Below are 21,659 nucleotides of genomic sequence, written 5' to 3'. Positions count from 1 at the left end.
TTACGTATCACTTGAACTGCTATTGGCTTCGAATGTTTCGAGCAGATCGAAAAACGCGACAATTCTGCCCAGTGACGTGGAAATTATAATGAGTAAAGTGTATTTTTATAAATGATGAAGGTAATCAGGCGCACGAGCGTAAAGCAGCAAAAGCTACGTAGGCTCCTCTATATGGGTAACCGAATCGCTTTTCGCACGGTTTTTTGCTACTGTTTGAGGAGGAAGACTGGTTATTCGGCAAGTTGGCTGGCTCTTTCGGTCGCGCCAGCCTTCCAGAAGCGGCTCGGCATGATCGCTTTCTCGTCGGCCGCGCCAATATTCCAGGTACACCGAATTAAATTCACGTTGCACGTGCACCGCTTCGGTTGGATGGCCATTAGCCATCAGCGAATTATCCGGCAGGGACGAGCGGATTTTCTCGCGTTCCCAGCACGTCATACGCCGCGCACGAAATATTCGGCTGGAAATCTTGCTGAAATTTACATGAATCCCGCTGAAAGCGCGTCCCACTGCTATGATAATCGGCCAAGCTTCGAATTTTCACAATTTTGATCTGCTATAGGACCGAACGTCAAGATCCTCTTTATTAACACTTCGTTATTCCGTGAATGACCATAGGCCACTCGAACGATGACTGAAAGCTGTATGAAACGAGGGAGAGCATTTTAACGCGCATCGCCCGAGACGAGTGCCATGCGAATCTGTATTTCGTTTGACTCGCCGGTGAGGCAATTTCGCGCGTCTCTGCGCGCTAAGAATTCGCTTACTTCATTAACCGACAAATTGTTCTAAATAATGTGTCCTCGTTGGCGCGTACAACGTAATGTGCATTCCAACGAAACACAGAAGCGGTTGCCGTGCAGTCACTGGCCGGGGCAAGCCTGCTGCGTATCTTCGTACCCAGTAAATACCCTATTTCCTTGAAAACGAAGCAATTGCGCGAAGCAACTTTTACTTATATTCGAACGCGTTACGAGTTACCTAACACCTCGTATACATATTACGGCAAAACATCGCGGCGCTGATTTACCTGCAGCATAGCGAGGAACTGTTCCAAAGAAAGTGTGATATGACGAAACGAGAATTCTCTATAACGAATACGTCGTTCCAAGTAGACAGTAATGTGTTTATAACAAGTGTCTGATATTAGAGGACCGAAGGAAAGCGTTGTCCGTCGCCCGTGATAATCGCAATAACATAATCCTTCCATGGACATTATCATACCCGTGCACTCCGAGCAGGAGCGAGGCGTTTGTTTGAATAAATGATATTAACGGCGGTGTTGCGAGAGCGTCGACAACGATTTCACACTAGTTCATGGGGGAATCAGCTTCGAATCGGTCGCGGGGAACAATATTCGCGCGCGGACCGGAGCGTGCAACCAAAAATCGCACTCGCATAAACGCGTCGGTTATTAACGAGTAAAATATGCGATCGATCGCGCAGACGGGTAATCTGATTATACTGACATCAGTGTGTAACATTCGAACGTGCAGGACTAATGAACGATAAACGAGAGGCGAAGGCTGGAAGATACGTGAGCAGGTGGGGAACGAATTCTCGATCAACTTTCAGCCTTCCATTAAACAGTATCCACCCGCCGTTATTAACCATCAATATTTGCGAATAGTTGACGTGAATTTCGTGCTCCATGCAACGCGCGCTGCCGGCCGAGATTGATTTTCTTCGCTCGTCATTAATTTCGACGTTATCGAATCGACCGGGGCGGCGCGAAAAAATAACGCTCAGGCCAGCCGCGGCCGGCGCGTGTTTCGCAACTGTTACGATGCAACCTGGGAATCGTGGTTATGGACAGCAGAGCTGCTCCAGTATTCCAAAGTAACGAGATCTTAAGCTACACTCGGAACACACACATATTGTGCAACTGAATATTCTGAATGGCTTCGGTATGTAAAAACTTCTCCAGATACATGCAGAATTTATAATATTCGGATGAATTGCTTGTACTTGATCCTCTCGAGTAAGAATATCGAAGAATTCGAAGAGCTTTGATGGAATTGTTTTAGTTGAAGAGGACGAAGTATTGTGAGTATCCTTAATTAGTTTGGACACACCGAGTTTCCTTTGGAGCTCGAGTATTTGAACTGTTTCAAGTGGTAATTGATTAATGGAGCATTACCTACTCGATTAGATTCGAGGACTCGGGTAGCCCGAGGTGAGTTAACAGTTACGTACGAGATACGACAGAGGAATCCTATAATTCTAGGGCATTAAACGCACGCGACTTTGGAATTTTACTCGGACCCTGCGTTTCCGTGGCTTGCTTTCACGAAGAGATACGACGAATTGGTGTCCCGGCATCCTTTCACTTTCTTGAAGGAAGAACCAGCCGATCGGACACAGGAACAGAGGCCCCGTATCCGCGTACCCGGCGAATACCGATGATATCTGCGGTATCTAAATTGTACGAGACGATGATCGTCGAAGCTAAACACCAGATTTCTTGGTAGAATTCCCTATATCCAAGGGTCGTTAACCTATAGCACGTGGCACTGTAACTTCCTTGATACGTAAATCAAGCTGACTAGAATCTTAGAATTCACGATCAAGGTGGTATCGTTTAGGAAGAAATCTTGAAAAATGCTGAACTAATCAACCCAAAGCTTAGAAACGCTAAATCCTTCAACGTTTAATACCAGCAGTGCTGATATTCCTTTGCACAGTATGCGAACCTTCAATTTTAAGGCCCAGTTGAATTCGGTGAAACTGTTTTAGCGAATCTCCGCCCATCCAACCGTACATCGACTCTGGCCGAGAAACTTGTCTGATGCATCGGATAACAAGATCGTTACTGTTCCAGTTCTACCCGCGGATCGTTTTACGAGTGGTGGTCAGAAGAGATCCAGAGATGCGACGCAGCGCGGATGATATTACTTTCCAACGACTCGGGACAATGAAGCTAATTTATTCGCACGCACACGCAGCCGCTCGTGCAGGTAGCGAGGCAACGGTGCACGTGCAGCTGCAACTAAATGGCCCCCTATTCCTGTCTCGAATAAGATCTCTTCCGTATAAAGCATATTCGAACGAGGAAGGCATAATCCGTGGCGTCGCGCTGCGAGCGTCGAACGAGTTCATTCGCCTAACGAACAGTTGCCTCTTGTTTCCCTTGGCCTTCCTCTTTCACAGCCAAGCCTTTTGAGTAACGAAAAGTACCGGCAAACACATGTAACAACTGGCTGAAGCTAAAACGGAGTATATTTACTCATTTCGCCCGAGTGTAATTACTGAAACGTCGGGATGAGTCCACCCGTGTCGTTTGATTCGAATGTACTTTCAAACGATGAGTTTCTTTTCCTTGGTTAACAGGTGCAGGCGAAAAGGATTCGGAAGAGTGTAAGGAATAAGTAGAATTCTTTATTTAGCTAAGGGTTCTTAAAAAAAAAAGAAGATCGTCCTATCTTTCTTAGGCATGAGTGAAACCAAGTTTCCACTTAGTCTGAGACCTCTGTTTGAGAGAAATGTTTATGATAAAACATTTTGGCAACTTTACAAAATCTAATAAGTACAGTTGTGGACACGGTGCCAAATCGTGGACACTGTGAAATTCCGCACAATGAGTTCTGTGAAATAGGGCCTTCTAAGGCAGCGCTTCTAAAACCTTCGATAAATCATAGCATGACAAATAATCGTGATTCAGTTCGTTAACTGAGACTATACTCGTGCGGTGGCTCCAGGTTGCTCTAAATCAGTTATCTAGGTCAGCGGTCGATCCTTTCTCCCTAAACCTAATATTCGAAAAGGCTGCTGCTCACAGCTTGGCCAGCCAGACAAATGTAGTCGTCCTTGGCCAAAACCCAAAACTCCGAGTGGCGTAAAAGCGAAAGGCAAGCTCCGCTTCTGAAAATTGCAGGGCGAAAAGAATCGATTGTAGTTTGGCGACTGTGTGAATTCTGACGGAGCAGACTGCAAAGACACGTGTCTAAGTGGGTGGCGAAAAGAATTAAACAGATTGCAAATAGTGATTTTTGGGGGGAAAAGGTCGTTTCGTGGGCGAGGCACTGGCTCGAGGATCCTTGAGCCACTTCTCCGTGACTCAGGCTGTAACGTTACATATAAAATATGAAAGAACTTTACTAAGGTGCCACTAAAGTCTCTTTACCGTGGAAAGTAGTAAAACACTTCAACAAAGGGATTAAAACTGATAGAAATTAAAAACTACGAAGATGAGACTGAAAAAGTCTGACCCTAATCTTCCATTTTCTAAACGATTACTGCAAGTAACTTACAATGAGCCATACGCCTAATTGAATGCTCCCCATATTCCCTACGCAACTACCTGCATTTAAAAGAGATTGCAAGTGCATCTCACAGGTGCATCGTTGCACTCTCACAGAGTAGGCTACAATCTCAATATAGATCCACAGAGCAAAGCCATTTTACCAATTATCATTTCAATAGGAAAATCCGAAAAATATGTTGAAACTCAGCCAGCAATATGGAAGTATGAAACTCCTTCGATTTCGTATCGTATCGAAGAAATACCACGATGAATAGGAAGTACCAGTGTTCCGGCTTCCCCGGTGGCAGAAACGTCACGATACGATTTCTCGGTTAGAAGTACACGAGCTGGTGATATTCCATAACTGCGGGGGTTTCCCGCGGAGAAAGAAACCTTAATAGACTGCGTTCACTCTGGTAAAATTGGGGAAATCGTAGCACCCTCGTAAAGGTTCAACCACCTACACCTTTGCGGAACTTCGGTGACGGTTTTCCGCGCGGAGGTTGCTTTTCCATTTTCCAGTGTAAACGGTGAATACGTTATTGCAGGGAAAGAATTGAAACTGTTGCGTGCCGCGGAACTGGTGGAACAGCGAAATCATTTCTCGCTCTTTTATTCGATTCGAGTAAGGGTACTTTTCTGCTGGTGTATTAAATTGAACGGTACTGCATTTAATGGTGTCTCCTATTGTTAGTACACTTGACGCGTTGCAGGTTTATTTTGCTAGCAAGCGTAGTTGCAATCTTCGAGATGCATGTAGTTGTGATTGTTCTATATAAATTCAGAGGTTTGACCATGGGTGATAGAAGAAGTTTAAATGAAAGTAATTATTGCAGTATGTGGTGATTATTTCTAAACGTAGCTTCAAGGTTCAAGCTATGTTCTTTTTGCAACTAGCTTCTCCAAGAAGACACAATTTGCACGTGGAAAACTCGAGTATGATCAAATGTAAAAATTCATACTGACGCGAGAAAACTTCTTTCATTCCTTTCACGGCGTTTGACACAAGTTAAGAAACTCTTTGAGCAATAAAAAAAGCTTTGAATCCTCAATTAGCGAAATTCCAGTACGTACTTTTGCACCAGCAAGAATGAGACCAGCCAGTGAATGGACCCGAGCAACGTTATTGAATCACCTGATGGTGTAATTATTTGTAACGGCATATAGATGAAAGTCTAACAAGAAGCTGTTCCAATTCCTATTGAGATATCCACTTCGGCAGAAATCGAGTGCACTTAAACTTGCTTACAGGCACGTTCGCCGCTAACCTTTTTCGCGACAAACGTTTCCGGCTGGCGTAATTCCTAGTATGCAGCAAGGTCTGCCGAGGTTTCTTTCATGAAATTACACGAAACACTTCTTGCACCTCGTGCTAACGACAGGCAGAGATTTAGTCAAGCTTGCAGCAATACTTGCTAATAAGTGGATAAGGTAACACATGATATCCAGCTGAATCAACGAGCCAGTGCTTTAATATGCAATTCAAAATTAACAGCCGAGGATATTCTGACCAATATCGAATCAACCTGCTCATCCTTCAAAAATAACTTCTCAAGGTTTACGACCCTTGCCACTACTACATTCCAGTTTACCTTCGCCATAAATTATACATACTTTAAAACGCCCAACATCCTCCCAAATCTATACCCACACAGTTGTAAGATCGAAAATCTAGAAGAACGTAAAATCAATTTATCAACAGGGACTGAATGCCCATAATTTCAGGAAGAATCCATTTGAATATTCTTTACTACATTCCTCGGTACGTCAGCACTTGGTTGAAATGTATTTAAAATTAATTAACGCAGCATTCTAATTACATTCATGGCTCCATTCGAAGGACCCGGCTCTAAGGGTTATGGGACAGCCACTAATTTGCACGCACCTGTTGGTAACCGGTGTCGTGGACGCGTATTTTCCAGGGCAGACGAGATTGGGCTACTTTCACCGTTCTTGAAATTCCAATTATATCGTTTTCAAGGCCAGGGTGGCATCGTTGCCCGCCACAGGAATCAACGACCGAATTCCGCGGCTTTCTATCCGCCGCAATATGCTTCGTACGAATCCTCCGAGCACTCTCGCGATATCCGGCTACACCCGTGGCTCCCCGCCGTATGAACTTCTCGTCGAACCGAACAATGGACCCCCGCTTTCCAATGGAAAACATTCACGCGCGCCCAATTCAATAGGGCCACAACGAGTGCAGCAACGGAACCGTTTGAAACGAGCAAAACTTGTTGCCGCCCCCGCGACCATATCGGGGCCTTATTAAATTCTGTTACGTAAAATTCGCTACGGATACGCGAAAGAAATTCCAGCCTGCCGCGGTGCTTTCATACCTGCCACAAGTGGATACGGCTATGGCATGGCACACTTCGGGTTCGTAGTGGGGAATTATAGAGGAGCGTTAAATTTTCTACCCAGTCAGTGGTGATTCACGAGGCTGGATGATTTTATGGGGATTATAGAAGCGGTTGTAGAGATTCGAGAATTTGGTCGAGCTTGGCAGATGGCACACGAGAAACTTAAATTTCAGTAAATAGTGAAGTTAGAAATTGATATCCGTTAAACGGCGGGGAAAGGAGTATTCTGATGTCAGAAGAAGAATCATGGCGTGTTTTATTTCGTTCCTGAAACATAGTATCGGTGAATATTCCATAAGAAATGTGGGAACCGAGAATCCGTTGCGACACATGTCTCGCCCACTAATCCTCGAATGTTTATTCATATGCGTATTGTCTGCGATAAGTACTTTGACCTCCAATTACCTGCGATTAATGCAGTTTGAGTCTTTTTCGACATTGCGGGACTGACTGCATTTTAGAAGTGAATTGCAGGGAGGTTCGTGGCTGTTTGGTTACAGGATTTTACTGCTTCCTGTCGCCGGTCGTGGAAAAACAGGGAAAAATGTAACGCAAGAACGGAGATTAAGCTTTTGTGCAATCTCGGCGGAGCTCTGGATTATACGTGGGAAGTGGAGGATGCAACAGAGCCTGCTTGATGTAAGAAACTAGGAGCGCGTGCTAAAATGGGCTCCTTGAAGAATCGAATGCTGCGTGGCGTTGCAGGGGCTAGCGAAATGCAACCATTAGGCCCTTTTCACACGAGACACTTTTGTGACTGGTGTCTTTTATACATATTCGCACAGCTTCAGGAATGTATTTGAAGAATTGCAATACGTTCATTACTAGATACGTATGTTAGGGGTGGACAAAGCTGTTCAGTTTTCTGTCTAAAATTACAGCAGGTGTATGTGGCTATATTAATGCAAAATGACAGAGACGCATTTAGATCCACCAAGATTGATGACAGAGGTTTAACAAGCAAATTACTACGTCGAGGAAGATCGATTATGACAGTGAATGTGTTAATTATCACCTGGAAAGTGTCTCCTGAATGTTGATGCAGAATTTTCTTGAAAATAAAACCTCGCATAATAAAGCTTCATCCGCCATTTTCCACTTATCTTCTCGTTGGAACTCGACCTCTTCAGGGTCCGATCATCCTGCTTTACGTACCACCCCGTAGATTAAGTGCTATGGGCTACGTTTCTTTCGAGGACGGATGACTCGTTCGGTCAAGAGTAACGCAGAAATGCTCTGTTATAATATTGATAACGCGAAGAAAACGGTACCATTCCTGGGTATTTTTCCGCCCCGCCGAATAAAATTTTTATCCCTTCCACGAAATGGGGGCGGTCGAAAAAAAACTGTATAATCGCTACATAATCGGATCAAAGCGCGGAATTCTGAAAGCCGATTACCGACTAATAGCATAATGAATTTTCATACGCGCAAAAAGAGTCGGTGTATAATAAATCACAGGTCGGCCAGCAGTGGTGTCGATGAACTCGTGATCCATCCCCGAAAGTAAGCAAGAAAAATTACGTGATTGAATTTAATAGCACTCTCCTATTTAGATGATTCTCTTTCGATTGCATTTTTAAGACTTGGAACATTCCAATTTTCAGAGTATCAAAATTATTTCCATTTGATATGCAGTGCAGAAATGTTAATACGAACAAAATGTAATCGCATCTTCCTCCTTTTAATGGAGATACGCTTTCTATATCCAGTTTGAAGATATCTATCTGCTAATGTCACCTAGCTGTCCTCGCCATGTCACTTGGTCAATGTATTTTCTTATTATTTGTTACACGTGGAGCCACACTTGCACCACAGGAAATTTACCATCGAGATTGTGATCGCACCAGCATTGACAGTTAAAGCAAAGTTAATAACCAGCCTGTTAGAAAACATCAAAGCTCCTCCAAAGTCTGCGGAGGAATCCCCCCGTCTCCCCGTTAAACGTCTCCGGCGAACTTGTATCATGAGAAAAGTTTCAAATTCTGCGCGGCAGCCTTCAGTAATTTGTCTCCACTCGCTGAATGCCTAATAATATATCCGCGCCTGCAATTCGGGGGACTTTGATTCCGGAGATGTAGAGGAACTCTCGGGGAAAGAGTTGCGAAACAGAGAACAGCGGGGAACGTCGTGCCAACTTGTTCTTCCTCGGAGACGGATCAGCGTCTGCGTCCGAATAACCTTCCTCGAAGGGGCATCGCGGGAAAATAGAAGGAGTGCCGTGATAAATGGATTCCCCGTGAAAAAATACCTCGAAAATACAGAATAAAACTTCATACGTAGCTCCGCTTACGAGGAACTCCAGTTTCGAGGCGCTTCCAGCAGAAGCGAAAAATTTATATTCCCTTGGTATAATCAACAGTAGGATTCCCTTTTTTTCGTCAGAAAATAATGGAAACCTTCGCAATTGAAAAGGAAGAAACCAGACGAAATGAAACCTCGAAGTCTGCAATGCTTTTAATGACCAAAGAAAACGCGTCAATCCCAAAGACTGTGTATCCGAAAATTACAGATCACTGCCTAATTCGTTTCTTTACTGCGAGAAGATTCGAGATCAATTTCCTCGAGAACGAAGCCTCGTGGGAAGTAACGCATGCTTTACACATTCGATCGATTTCTTCACGAGGAATCACCCCCAGTCGGTTGCACCCGGCTATTGTATACCGTAGCCTGGATGACGGTCTGCGAACTCGAAATGAAAGTTCACTGCTAATGTAAGATCCCTGTGACACAATGAGCATTCGTCATGAAGGCCCTTCAGCGGGACTAGGTCGGTCACGATGTTCGTTCTTTCCCTCCGCCCCTGCGCTCTGAGCATTTCGAAACGGAAGAAGGACAAAGAGCTCGAACTCGAACAATAAGACCTGATATCGTTCGGTTCAACCGTGCTCCCGCCGCTTCCTCGCGGTTTTTTATGCGAACAACGCTCGTCCCCGCATGGCTGCTCATCCTGGTTGCGCGTGCAAGCCATTCTGGCAGGCCGACCAAGATTATTGTATAAAAATCGCACAACGCGGATGCCCCCAAACGCGTCGAACACTCAGCCGACCGGTTCGTCCCTTGTGCAACGCGTGGCAACGTCAATTAGAAATTTTTCCTAACTCAGCTGGCATTAACGGTCTCGAACGGTCTACACGCGACCTCGCGGCGAGGATTGTGGTGGAATTGCGCGCGTGGTTAACGAATCGACTTGAACGTGAACAGAGGTCGTGGGTTGAGGTGCGGATGCTCTTTGAAATGCAAATCTGCGACATTTGCCGGTGAAATAGATTAACATTCTGTTGAAAGCACAGTATTTACAATTAGTGTAGATTCTTTCAGTGATGATAATTGGTATTCTCGATGAGAATTCCTGGGGAATATTTTGAGTCGCGAAGTCGAAGCTCCGGAGGGAGCGCAGGCTACGGGCTACACGCTGAAATCGGCGATTAGGTCGTTGGGTGTGAAGACGAGCACTGCTCCCGCGAATGCTGTAAGCTGTTAGACCACTTCGGCAAGGGTGATTAATGGCAGGGAAACGGGGCCGAGCCACGGTTCCCTATCGACTTGCAATGGAGAATGGAAATTAGTCGGCAAATGGGAATGCCTGGGCGAGGAAAAAAGCTTTTCGTCCGCTGCGAGAGCAACAGTTTTGCGGGGCGACAATTAGCCGTCGCAGCCGCTGATGTGCTCGTTATTGTCACTATTTTTCACTGGGGATAACCCAGATTAAACTCGAGCCTGAATTTCCATTCATAATGAAAGCGCGAAAAATTGCGGGAATGGCCATGGCGGCGCGTACGCACCCGCGACTATGCGTATCAACACATAGGAATTATTTATACGATGCCCACCGCGAATTATGGAAACGGCTCGTCACCCACGCTGGAGTATACACCATCAGCTGATCGATTAATCGGAACGAATCGTTGCCAATCGGGATAAGATACTGAAACGATCAACACTTTATAGGTGATCGATTTGTTCGCTGGTGGAAGCGTACAGCGTCGCTCGTGACTATCGATACTCGGGAAATTGTTTTCGGTAGTTCTGCTACCGTTGGTGCGAATTTTTTTAATTGTTTAACACATTCGCTGCGATTGTATTAAAAGACAGGCACCATTTTTATGGCCAGAGGCGAGGAATTCTTCATAGAGATACTTTTTCGAGATTTCGAATCGCGTGACAAGTATTTTTCGCCACTAATATTTTTATGCAGTCCTGGAAGATGTTGAAGGGTAGAATTGGTCAGGATAAAAAATACTGACAAGCGTTTCCAATTAATTATTCTTTTATAATCGCGATGCAAGTGCTATTGACCCAGCGTATAATTATTGTACCGAATACAGAAATAAACTAATAATTTATACATTCCCGTTCATTGCATTTGTCGGGCACGTTAAATTTGCTCCGTTAATTAATTGGCACGGGAAAGAAATCAAATTTGCATAAGTGGAGCTCGCGAATTCGGCCAGCGAGTAACTTGCGTGATCCTCGAACTGTTTAGGTGTCCGAGATTAAATCAAAGATGACTCGCTATTACGTACGTTTTGCAATAGTTGATTATCTGTAACGACGCGTAATCGCTCAAGGCGATCACTTGAAACTAATTACGGATGCGCATCATTTTCACTCGATTCATTATACATTCTCGTTCCATCGCGCAAAATTATCTACAAGTCGTAACGACTTAGCACAGAAGTAATTACTTAACTCCATTCCACACGTGTTAGGTGAAATCCATTACCTGGCGGAATTCAGTTCAGAATTACAGAGAGCTGTTTACAACCACAGCCCGGTTAAACGCGGGGAGTAATTATTTACCCCTTAGCGCTGCACGTTGTTGATGTAAAAAGCTTCGCGAGCACTCCGACGTGGGCAGACGCATTATTTGAAATGTGAAATAACAGATGTCACGAGTGATGCGATTGTCCGAGGTAATTCAAGATTTTAGAAAGAATGGAACAAATTATTCTTGAAATGTTTCATTTAAATACCAAGTCTGTGTGATCATATCGAAACGAGATGGCAGAGAGAAGCTGTGTTTTTAAAGAAGATAAGCGTGTTCAACACCGAATAGTTTCAATTGAAGTTAATTAAGACAGTTTGATGCATATCATAACTAGTGTGGTACAGTGAAAAGAGTTTATAATCTGATATGGAAGTTTTGATAAGATGAACAAGCTCATTCTGGGTAACTACGTTCATACGCGGCAGCAGTAGCATACAAAAATTTTTAATTAGCATCCTTACGTTACGCTGAATAACCACGTTCACTATCTATGCACAGAACACGGCAAAAATGGCCCAGAACAAATGTTTCTCTGATGGTTCGTTCGATAATCTCGAGAAGGGTAATTGCACGTACTTCTGAGGGCGACATGTCTATTTACCTAGTTTAGACTGACACAGAGAAATATATACTTCCAATCGTTAGTCAGTTCCAGGAATATTTAGTGACAGAAATGGAAGCGCATCGATCGCCCTATAATCTTCAAAGAGTGCAGAGTATAAACCAGAAAAACATCTAGAAAATATTTTTTAAACAACAAAGATCGAGGTCCAATCCTTTCCCCACATTTCTGAGCATCGAAGAACCGTGAAAATGGCAATAGTTAGAAAAATTTGTAACAAATCGTATCTGCGCCTAATTTCCGTGCCAGATCCAATTACACAACAAATCCCCATAAAACCATCTGTAATTTGTTTCAAATGCAAGCTCAAAAGAGACTTTCATTGGAGATGTTGCGAGTGTGCTCGTTTCGCGGCTCTTTGAGCCTCGCTAATGCATGGGTAAGTAAATAAATGAAGGAGAGAAAGAAATAAAAATAAAAAAAAACAGGGAAACGGTTGGAGGGTACAACCGGTTTAATTAAAAGCGTGTAATTAATCGTAATTATGCTAGTATGTAGATCCCTCTTTTCGCCCAGCCGTGACGTTTTGCAAAGCGGGTGGCTCAATGGGTAAATAAATCAACGCCAACGACGAGAATAAAGATGATGAGCTGCCCACTAGAAACGGCAGCTATACAAGACACTCGAGTCCCGTTTTGTCTGTACATTAAAACATTAACTTCGTGTTACGTGTTAAATTAACGAAGTTCTAAACGCCTCCTCGACTTTCCAGGCGACACGGAAAAAGCTGCTCGTATATAATTCATTGCTGTATAGGCATGTTTGCAAAGCGACGATATTTATATTTACATGGATCACAGCGTGAACTTGTCTCTCGAACCTGCGCGAATTAATGTTAACACGAAAAATGGAACTATGCAAATTATGGAAAGTGGTCGGTTCACTTTCGAATCCATCCAGTTCCAAACACCAGGAAAGCAGGATGTAATGTACAAATTTTATCTCGTTTGTGATCGCTCACTAGGAGACACTTCTGCAATAAAATGGTACTTTGAAAGTAGAAATGTGTGAAAATTGACGGGTAATTAAAGAGCGCACTCCTGAAGTGGTTTGGAACACTTTGTTGCGCGGAGAGAAAATGTATATTTGTATTCTATGGATTCTGTGGTTGGAATGAAATTAACTGGTTGTTCAAGGAAACTTCCCCCTCTGCGAGTCACGTGGGACAGGATTTCTATTTTTTTATTTTCTACTGTAACGGTATACCTCTGTGTGTGAAAGATAAGACATGGAATGATAGGGTTAATAAAATGAGTTGACGAAAAATAAAAATTCAGTAGATTTGAGCAGCCAGTTGAATTTGATCTGATTATAGATTATAGATTACGATGATAAGAATATTAAGATTTCAAACTAGTCACAAGTCTGACGGGGCAGAGAATTAAAACAAGAGTCTTTTAATTTCAAAGAACTGACGGAAACATGTAATTTGAAACGACGATTTTTGCATTCATTCAATACAGAAACAGAAATTCGATCGCATTATGTAGAGGCACGCTTATGCAACGTTTGAAAGTCGTTACTAGCAGAAAAATTACGTCATAAAGGGGAACACTAAAGAAACTGCATTGGTAAAGCTTCAGTGGAGGTAGGGTAGGTACCACGTAGTTGCTGGTGTTTCAAGGAATTTCAAGAGTTGGAAAATTATAGAAACCTTGAGAAAGGAAATACCTTCAATGAATCTTAGTACTTCATCTAACCCACTGTTCTAGATTTCAAGTGAAATAAAAGAAGCACAGTCTTTAACCCCAAAATTTGGGCTACTCCAAACCCATGAACCAACTAAGCAACTCGACTCGAATCATTCGATCAATCTTACCCCCCAGCTGCACCTTCTAAAACTTACACAACAAGCCACCCTACCAAACACGATCATAACCATTCTATATGCGATTCTTCGAAGGTTATGCGTTTTCGAAGGATCAATTAAGAGCAAATATGCACTCAGCTGTGCCTGGGCTGTGTCACTTACGACAGAAACACTCCAGAGTTTGCCGCGTACTGTGGATGCAAGGTTTTAGGACCGTGCGAGAAAATCAGGCACTAGACTTCCAAGCTAAGAGACAAGAAAGTGCATGCAGTTCTGTTTTTGGTTTCCTAATTCCTCCCGAGATTCCTGGCGCCAGCTTATTGCAGAAAAATTCGGCAACACTTCAAGCTTCCCTTTCTACCCATACGCCAAAAGGACTCTGACCGTGGAACGCATAAAGAAACGCAAGCGTTTCGACAGAATAGCACAGGATTGGAAAGTACGCGTCCCATGGAATATCGATGCCAGCGGAGACTCGCCACACGATCGATCCCATCAGGTGGGCCCGAGTAAAAGGGGGCCCCCTTCTGTTTCCATTCGGCTGGAAGGCGGTCGCAGGTCTGAGCGTCGGATGTAAGCGCGCCTCCACCCGCCGCTTCCTTTCCTTCGTTCCCACCACGTCGAAGGGAACAAGTAACGCCGTTCACGGGGAGGGAGGGAGGCCTACCGTTGGCAAAAGCAAAAGTCGAGGAACGTACGATCCGTTCTGCTCCAAGTGCCGAGAATACTAGCGGCGGTGTGCCATCGGAAACCGCCAGTTTCCGCGTGGACTTTGTCGCGTCGAGTAACCACCGCCGTTCGACTCGTCTGCCTTATTTCCCCCTCGTGCACCGATTCGCGCCGCGTGAAACGCTGCTCCGCTGAGACACGGCTCGCGGGTGCATGTGTGTCTCGAGGACTACGGGAAAATGCGGTCACCGAGTGTTCCCGCGTGCCTCGTTTACGTTCTGCTGAGTGTTCTGGGTGAGTAAGAGAGTGGCTGCGGGAGGGTACGCGTAAAGCTCCAGCGACGCGGAAGGATCGACCAGTGACGCGGGCGAGCCTGCACGTTTCGAAGGTTTCTGCCAGTACTGGAGGCGCGAGCGTCCGCGAGTTCGTTGCTCGCGAAGAGGCCAGGGGAGGCAGGCACGGGGTAAAGGTGTAAAACGAAGGGGTGCGTCTCGAACGCGGAAACGCACGGCGAAGCGGCGTTGAACGAGCACCAGCACGGTGTAAACACGTATTCCGCGACACGTGCCGCCTCCGTGGTCTCGCGGGAATCGATGCGAGCTAGATTAGGCGCCACCACTATATCCGGGAACAGAGGCTGCGGCGAAAATTCCGGCGCCAGGCTCCTCGTTCAGGGGCAGCCGAAAACACGCGCAGCTTTTCCTGTACGAGGTCCCGTTTTCGGGGGAACGGCGTGGAAAGGGTTCAGAGGTGTGCACGGGGGTTTAGAAGGAAGCGTATGAAGCAGCATGAAAGTGTACATCAGAATATTAACTTGGACCTTGATCGATTAAGTGGTTAAAGATAATTGCACTTGCGGGGACTTCCATCGTGCACTTTCAATTTCGATATTCTCTGGGAAGCAGCGAAAGTTACAGAATCGAGTGTCTGCGTGCGAGGACAGCATGCTATAATTAACCTGAATGGTAATGAGTGCGATACAGCGATGATATCGATGAGGATGTGGGAATGAAAGTAATAATAAAGCAAAGCGTACCTGGATACACGCATGCACCTAGATTTCCCCACGTAGTGTTACCTTGAATAAGAAGCCCCGCCCGAGAAAAGCTCGTTGCACAATTCTCCATCACTTTTTTTTTTTTAACGAACAACAGCCCCGCGTATCTGTTCCCATTAAGTGGACACTCGGAACGCGAGGTGAACGCGGCTGTGTTTCCGGTCAGTGTCTGGCCTGCTCCAGCGACGACGGCGAGGACGTCGTCGTCGCCGAACACCAAGGGAAATCAAGCGTTCTCCGGTTTTATTTGCATAAAATGATGAGACTGGTCACGTCACGTTCGAAACGTCGCGTCGGCCTCACGACTTGGTTCGCGCGGCCCGTTCACGCTGATTTTCCTCTCGAATTTCATTACGCGCTGGCCCCAACGGTGCCACGACTCCGCGCGTCTCCGATCATTAAGTCCGCAAGTAGATGCAAATTAAAGGCAGGGCTGGGAGACATTTTTCCCGCGAAATTTTTCAGCCGCGTGCGAATTTCGAAACGAGAGATCCGATTTTCGCAGACGCGCAGATATCCGGGCGAAATTATTCGTGGCTCGTGTAAGACTTATCGATCCCCTACGTTCGGTAAGCAATCTCCAATTTAGGGTGCGCGGACAGCAGAGCTTGCTTCGAGGGTGGACACGAGGAAACTGAATTCTCTGTTAAAAAATTCATTCGAAACGCCTGTGACTTTTCGGGGTACACGTTCAGGGACCCTTCTGAGGAACCGTCGAGGAACGTTCGTGGAACACGGAATTTACGAGGGAAAAACGGGTGCAGAGCCATTAAACGTGTACGGTGCATCGCGACGCGAGCGCAAAATTTTTACGGCCGCCTGAGTACCGAACGCTGACAAAGGTCTTCGAAAAGCTCTATTTGCCTCTTCTCCTTCGCCAGAGCCACGTACCCGCGCCCCTACGTTCCTCTAGAAACGATTTCCTCCTTCCTCCTCGATCGTGAAATGCCGCGCGACGGTGTTTCGCCGTGTTACGTGCTGTCCTCGCTCGTTTTTCTCCTTACAACGAATCTGTTTCTGCCGACGAGGCGGCCGTAAAATGTAACGACGTTAATTTCGTGCCCCGTACGCCTCACCTGAAGGCGAGCGCATGGATTCTTCTATGTACGAAATGTTTCCACCTGGAGGAAGCTCGATGAAAGATTCCTTGGTAGAATCGTCACAGGAGCTGCTAGAATTTCCAACACTTTCGTGTCTTTTGACTTCCGAAGTGGCTGGATTTATGACGTGGGCGTGACTGTCTTGACTCTTTTAAGATTAACGAACTTCTGCAGAGGATTGCCGTGATATCAGGCCTTCGTTCTATTTTGAGCTTGGAAACTGTGTGTGGACGACTAAGTTCTACTGATTTATTGATCTTGATCACTTGCAAGTCTGTTTCGTAATGCACATACGATGCATACCTACCGTATTCCATAAGTCATAACGGAATCCAAACGAATAGACGAATAAAAAAGCTCCTCGAACCCCACGCAACGAGAATTTCGAAATCCATCAACCCCTCAGTCCCAACGGAAGGCAGCAAAGTAAACCAGCCGAAAACTTATCGATCCGAGAATGATCGATGCGGTTGCATTCGGTCCCCGGCGCGAGTCCTTGACGAGCGGTCGAATAATTGCGCCCGAAGTGGCGCGTTTCAACGTAAAAATCCCGGGGAGGAGAGCTCACTCAGGCCAGCCAGAGAATACATTTCGCTGGAGTACAAATCGATTGATCGGCCACGCGTGGATACTCGTAGACACCTAGCGGAAACGTGACCAGGAGGGGCGGCAGAAAAAAAATGGGGGATGAAAGGGTGGCGCGCGTAAGAGAAGTAGCGCGATACTCCGCAGGTAACGCGCTGGTATTTATGCAAAGCTCTTCAAAGGGTCGCCTATCTCGTCGCGACGAGGCACGCACGATCATCGAGTGGACCATGCTTTCTTTCAACGGCCCCAGTTAAACGGGAAACTATGCGCGACGACGCTGGAGATTCGCGGGCAAACGTAGGGTTGGCATCCTCTTTTGGTTTCCACGCGGCTGAAAAGCGCAGACGAAGCATGTGTTTCAGATTGAACCAGCGAGTGGCGGGATTGTTATCGGTGGGAATATAATTCACGGGGATCAATACCGTTCCATCATCCTCTGTGTCTTTCCTATTACCGCGCTGCTTCAGTTTTGTCGCGTCCTAGCAACCGTGACGAACAATGAAGATGATTCATTTTCGCCGCGTTTTCAACGCCCGCCGCGGCGTACAATGACCGGCGTCGATAATAACGAGATTCAAGTAACGCGGTGCATTCGTCATTTGTTCGGGATATATTTATTAGGCCGGGTACAGACTTGAGGCACGAACGCGAACGAGGCAAGCCGAGGCAGAAAGAGCATGCAAGTGTTGCACGTCTGTGAACTTCGCGAACGTTCAACACTTGCATGCTCATTCTGCCTCGGCTTGCCTCGTTCGCGTTCGTGCCTCAAGTCTGTACCCGGCCTTAGACCCGCGTAACATAGTCGTTAATTCTGCTCCCGCCGTGTCGCGCCCCAATGGGAATCTATTGATCTTTATCGCGCGTCGTTGTCTCCTCGATGTCCATGGGAATTAACTACTACTGGCAATTAACTAGGGGGCTTGTTCAATCCTACTGATTCAATGCCACCGCAAACTTCTCCACAGCCGCTGGACAAGAAATGACAACTTGGATGAACGCTTCTTTTGTTCGTAGGGTAGCCGAAAACGTTTGATATCGACTGTTAGAATATTAACTAATGACTGGTTAGAAGTGGAAGCTAGCTTCGAGTACCTACACACTCCACGGCACAGATTTCAAATTCACCCGTGATTCGAGCGCAAGAATCCCCCGGCGAGGGTGCAAGGAAAACTAAATCCACCGGCTTTCAGCCATCACACCCGACCCGTGCAGCGCTTTAATGCCCCTTGTTGTCCCCCTCGCAAGCGCCCAGAGGCAGGGGACAGCGTGACTAGGTTTACAGAGACGCGAACAAGGATTGTTCGATCGAAGCGAGGAGGACATTGAGCATTGAGCAGCCATGTGTTTCGCGGCACCCTCGAGGGTGCAGCAGCCACCCACGTGACCGTGCCCCTCGCGATTCACGGTGCACAGGGTAGCGTGCAGAGCATGGACGCTGACCATGGGTATATCAAGCAGTGTAGTACCTGATCACCATAAAAATTTATACGCCATCGTTCGCGACCGTAAATTGTATTATCGAATACATACCGCCGTCGCTTCGCTCCCTCCGTCCCTCTCGTCACCCACCGCCGCTACCTTTTTTCTCTCCTCGGTCCCACCCCCGCGAGTCCTCCGCCCTGATCCTCTCGCACCCACCCCTCCGTGTACACCCCTTCTCCCTGGGCGGCACAAGCGAAGTGGATACCCCTGGCACTTGAATTTCCCGAGCTTATGGTAGACTCTCATAAAAGGTTCGCCGCGAGATGCAAGAGATGCAGCCAGAGCGGGGTTGGAATCGTTGGCAATAAAGCGTCCTTTTTCGCATTGTGCACAGTCTGGCGATAAATTACGGCTAAATCGACAGGATCGCGGCGCCCCAACCACGAGCACCGTTACCCCTGTCTCTAATGAACTTTGCTTTATCCGCCACGGATTCTTATTTCGCGGAAGCTGAAGGGTCGAGGGAAGCGGTGTCCCTCATCGTCTCGTCTCTGAGAAAACGACACGAGATTAGGATTTTCCTGGACGACTCCGAGTGAATCCTGCGCCAGCAGAAAACGAAGATGGGGACAAAGATTGTCTTAAATGCAGATGAATTTACTTTCCCGAGCGCGTGATCTTGATAAAGCAGCAAAACGTCCGTCGAAACTGCTCGAACACCTTAAAATTAGCAAGATGCGCTAGTGGATGGGCACAGTAGCGAGTGAAAGTTGAAAAAACGAGTGAATGAAAGGTGTTATGGATTTGCATCGCTGACACAGCCCCTGGAAGACTCGTTAGGCCTCGTAGAAAGAGAAATTGGAATAACAAGAGGCTTGTCCTAGAAACTCGCGGTTAGTATGAAAATTCCAGTGGCGCGATACTACTGGAGTGTCCAGTGACGTTTTCCACCGACGGCCAATAACATTCATAACGTCATATCCGGATGAAAAGGCGCTTTTAAAACGTCCAAATAAATTAAAGCCAGAATTTATGGTATTATTTGCATTTATATATATATTTTTTTTACCCGCGCGCGCGTGGACCTGCGGATAGTTAAACGTGGAATCAACATGCGTCGCGGCGCATCGTCGCTTTTTTACGCGCAAGCGTAAAAAGTGGCAGGTGACAGTAAAACACGGGCGCAAATTTTCGTTTAGCTCTTTTCTACAATCTCTTTTTCCCCCTATTTTTCGGCGAGCATCGCGCGGTAATTGTAACAAATGTTATGAGCGGTCTCGTGTCGTCTCTGGCGCACGAAATAAACGAACCGCTGGCGTTTAACGCGTAGATCGATACTCGACTGGGAAGGGCGTTAAAAGAGCCCAGAGGACTTGGTTAATTAAGCCGTCGAGCGGTGTCGTTCGCTACTTAACGCTCGCGGGTCACTGGCAAAAGAAAGAGCAGAGTATCGAGCACGCTGCCGGCAAGTGTGATTCTGACTGGCTGGAAAGTTGCGCGTCGATTGGAGGCGACGGTGTTAATCCTGTCGTCACTCGTTAACCATGAAGGGCTCGAGCCAGTTCCACTGCACGTACAGCGGTATTAATCAAGCTGACACTGCAGGGACGCACGGCCAATTAGGAATTACGTGTTCATTACGCCACGGAATGTTTACCCACTTGCCAGCAAGTGCTTGGCAATCGAAAAAAAAGCACGGCGAGCGATTTATCGCGGAAACTAATGCTGACTGGTGGAGGTTTCCTTCACACTTGAGAGGAGCTTTCGATCGAGCCTTCAATCAGGCCATTATTAAAAACTTTCGATACCTATGCCTTTTTATGATGCATGCCTCGTTATCTCCACCTTACTTGCTGCAGTGCCTATAAGGAATACAGCGCGGTTGCGAAAGCTGCGAGAGTCCCAAAGTTTGCAGCTTTGAGATTTCGGAACAAGAGATCTGGAAACCTTACCTCACAAAAAATGCTAAACCTAAATAGGTACAAGGGCGGTTAGGCAAATATCATCGCCTGCCATCAGAACTGTTTAGTCTCATTCGTCCTCTTTCAACATCTCACGCAGCCCAAGTACCTGCTATGAAAACCTCCGAGGCAGAGGACGAGGCCAGCACGAAGCTATCCACCCTCGACTCCACTCAACAACGCGTGATCCCTGTTATAATAACAATCACCGAATCAGAAAGGGACACGACCCGACGAGGGGATTTTTTCTGTATCGTCAAACGCAGCTTGTAAAGCATGCCCGCGAGTGTGGACTGGCTGTGGGACGAACGGGGCAGCAGCCATCGATCCCCGGAACGATTCCGTTGAAAATTCGAGCACAGGACACGCGATTCGAACGAGCGGGATTACACAGTCGACCGATAATTAATCGGCGTATGGATGAACGACAGAGCGATTAGTAGGACGTGCGCAGTAGCGACATTCGAATCTGGCTGTCGTATGCGCAACAATGCTTTGGAATTCCGACTATATTTGCCGGGATTAAGTACTGCTCGATTGGGATAGCAGCCAGATGATAGTACCGCCTCGATTTCGATCCATCGAGCCCTCCAATATCCACCCCCGATAATATTTGTACGAACAGAGAACACGAGCCGCCCCACTGTTTGCCGTCGCATTTTCGACTCTTTCTTTCCATATTCATCAAAAAAATGATCAGTTTTTGCACCGCCCGAAACGCTGGCCCGCCATCGCGCGCACGGCTGTTGGAATTCCGCGAGAGCTTTGCAACGGTCGGTGAATATGGTCGTGGAAAGCGTATCATAGATAAAATAGATGGATTTCTAACGCGACGGTGGTCACGTTCTGACGAGTGCTTGGATGGATGTAACCAAACGTCCAGTACCTTCGGTTGATCCTAACGAATTCATTAAATCAAGGGAGGGTCTTGCGTGACGAAGCAGTGGATGTTAGTACACCCTGCCCGAAAATGAATGCCCCGGCTGCACGAGCGTGGGAAACGCGTACTGCGTGACCAAGCCGTGTTTGCTTGGAATTTCACGCTCCTCGAAA

At 46.4% G+C, this 21,659-nt stretch overlaps 2 protein-coding genes across 2 annotated transcripts in view; one reads left to right on the top strand and one right to left on the bottom strand.

The window, feature by feature from the left end:
• The window catches only part of Qin (tudor domain-containing protein qin), a 181,547-nt gene that overhangs the window by 128,201 nt on the left and 31,687 nt on the right, over positions 1-21,659 (bottom strand). The window lies entirely within an intron of this gene.
• LOC143376676 (uncharacterized) overlaps positions 14,560-21,659 on the top strand; it is a 37,015-nt gene continuing 29,915 nt past the window's right edge. The window contains exon 1 of the mRNA XM_076827260.1: positions 14,560-14,772. Coding sequence (XP_076683375.1) covers positions 14,718-14,772 — 55 coding nt within the window. The 5' untranslated portion in view covers positions 14,560-14,717. The remainder of the gene's footprint in view (positions 14,773-21,659) is intronic.

Source organism: Andrena cerasifolii, chromosome 14 (assembly GCF_050908995.1).
Source record: "Andrena cerasifolii isolate SP2316 chromosome 14, iyAndCera1_principal, whole genome shotgun sequence".
Taxonomy (NCBI): Eukaryota; Metazoa; Arthropoda; class Insecta; order Hymenoptera; family Andrenidae; genus Andrena; species Andrena cerasifolii.
Note: the sequence above shows the minus strand (reverse complement) of the source record. Positions and strands in the feature narration are given on the sequence as shown.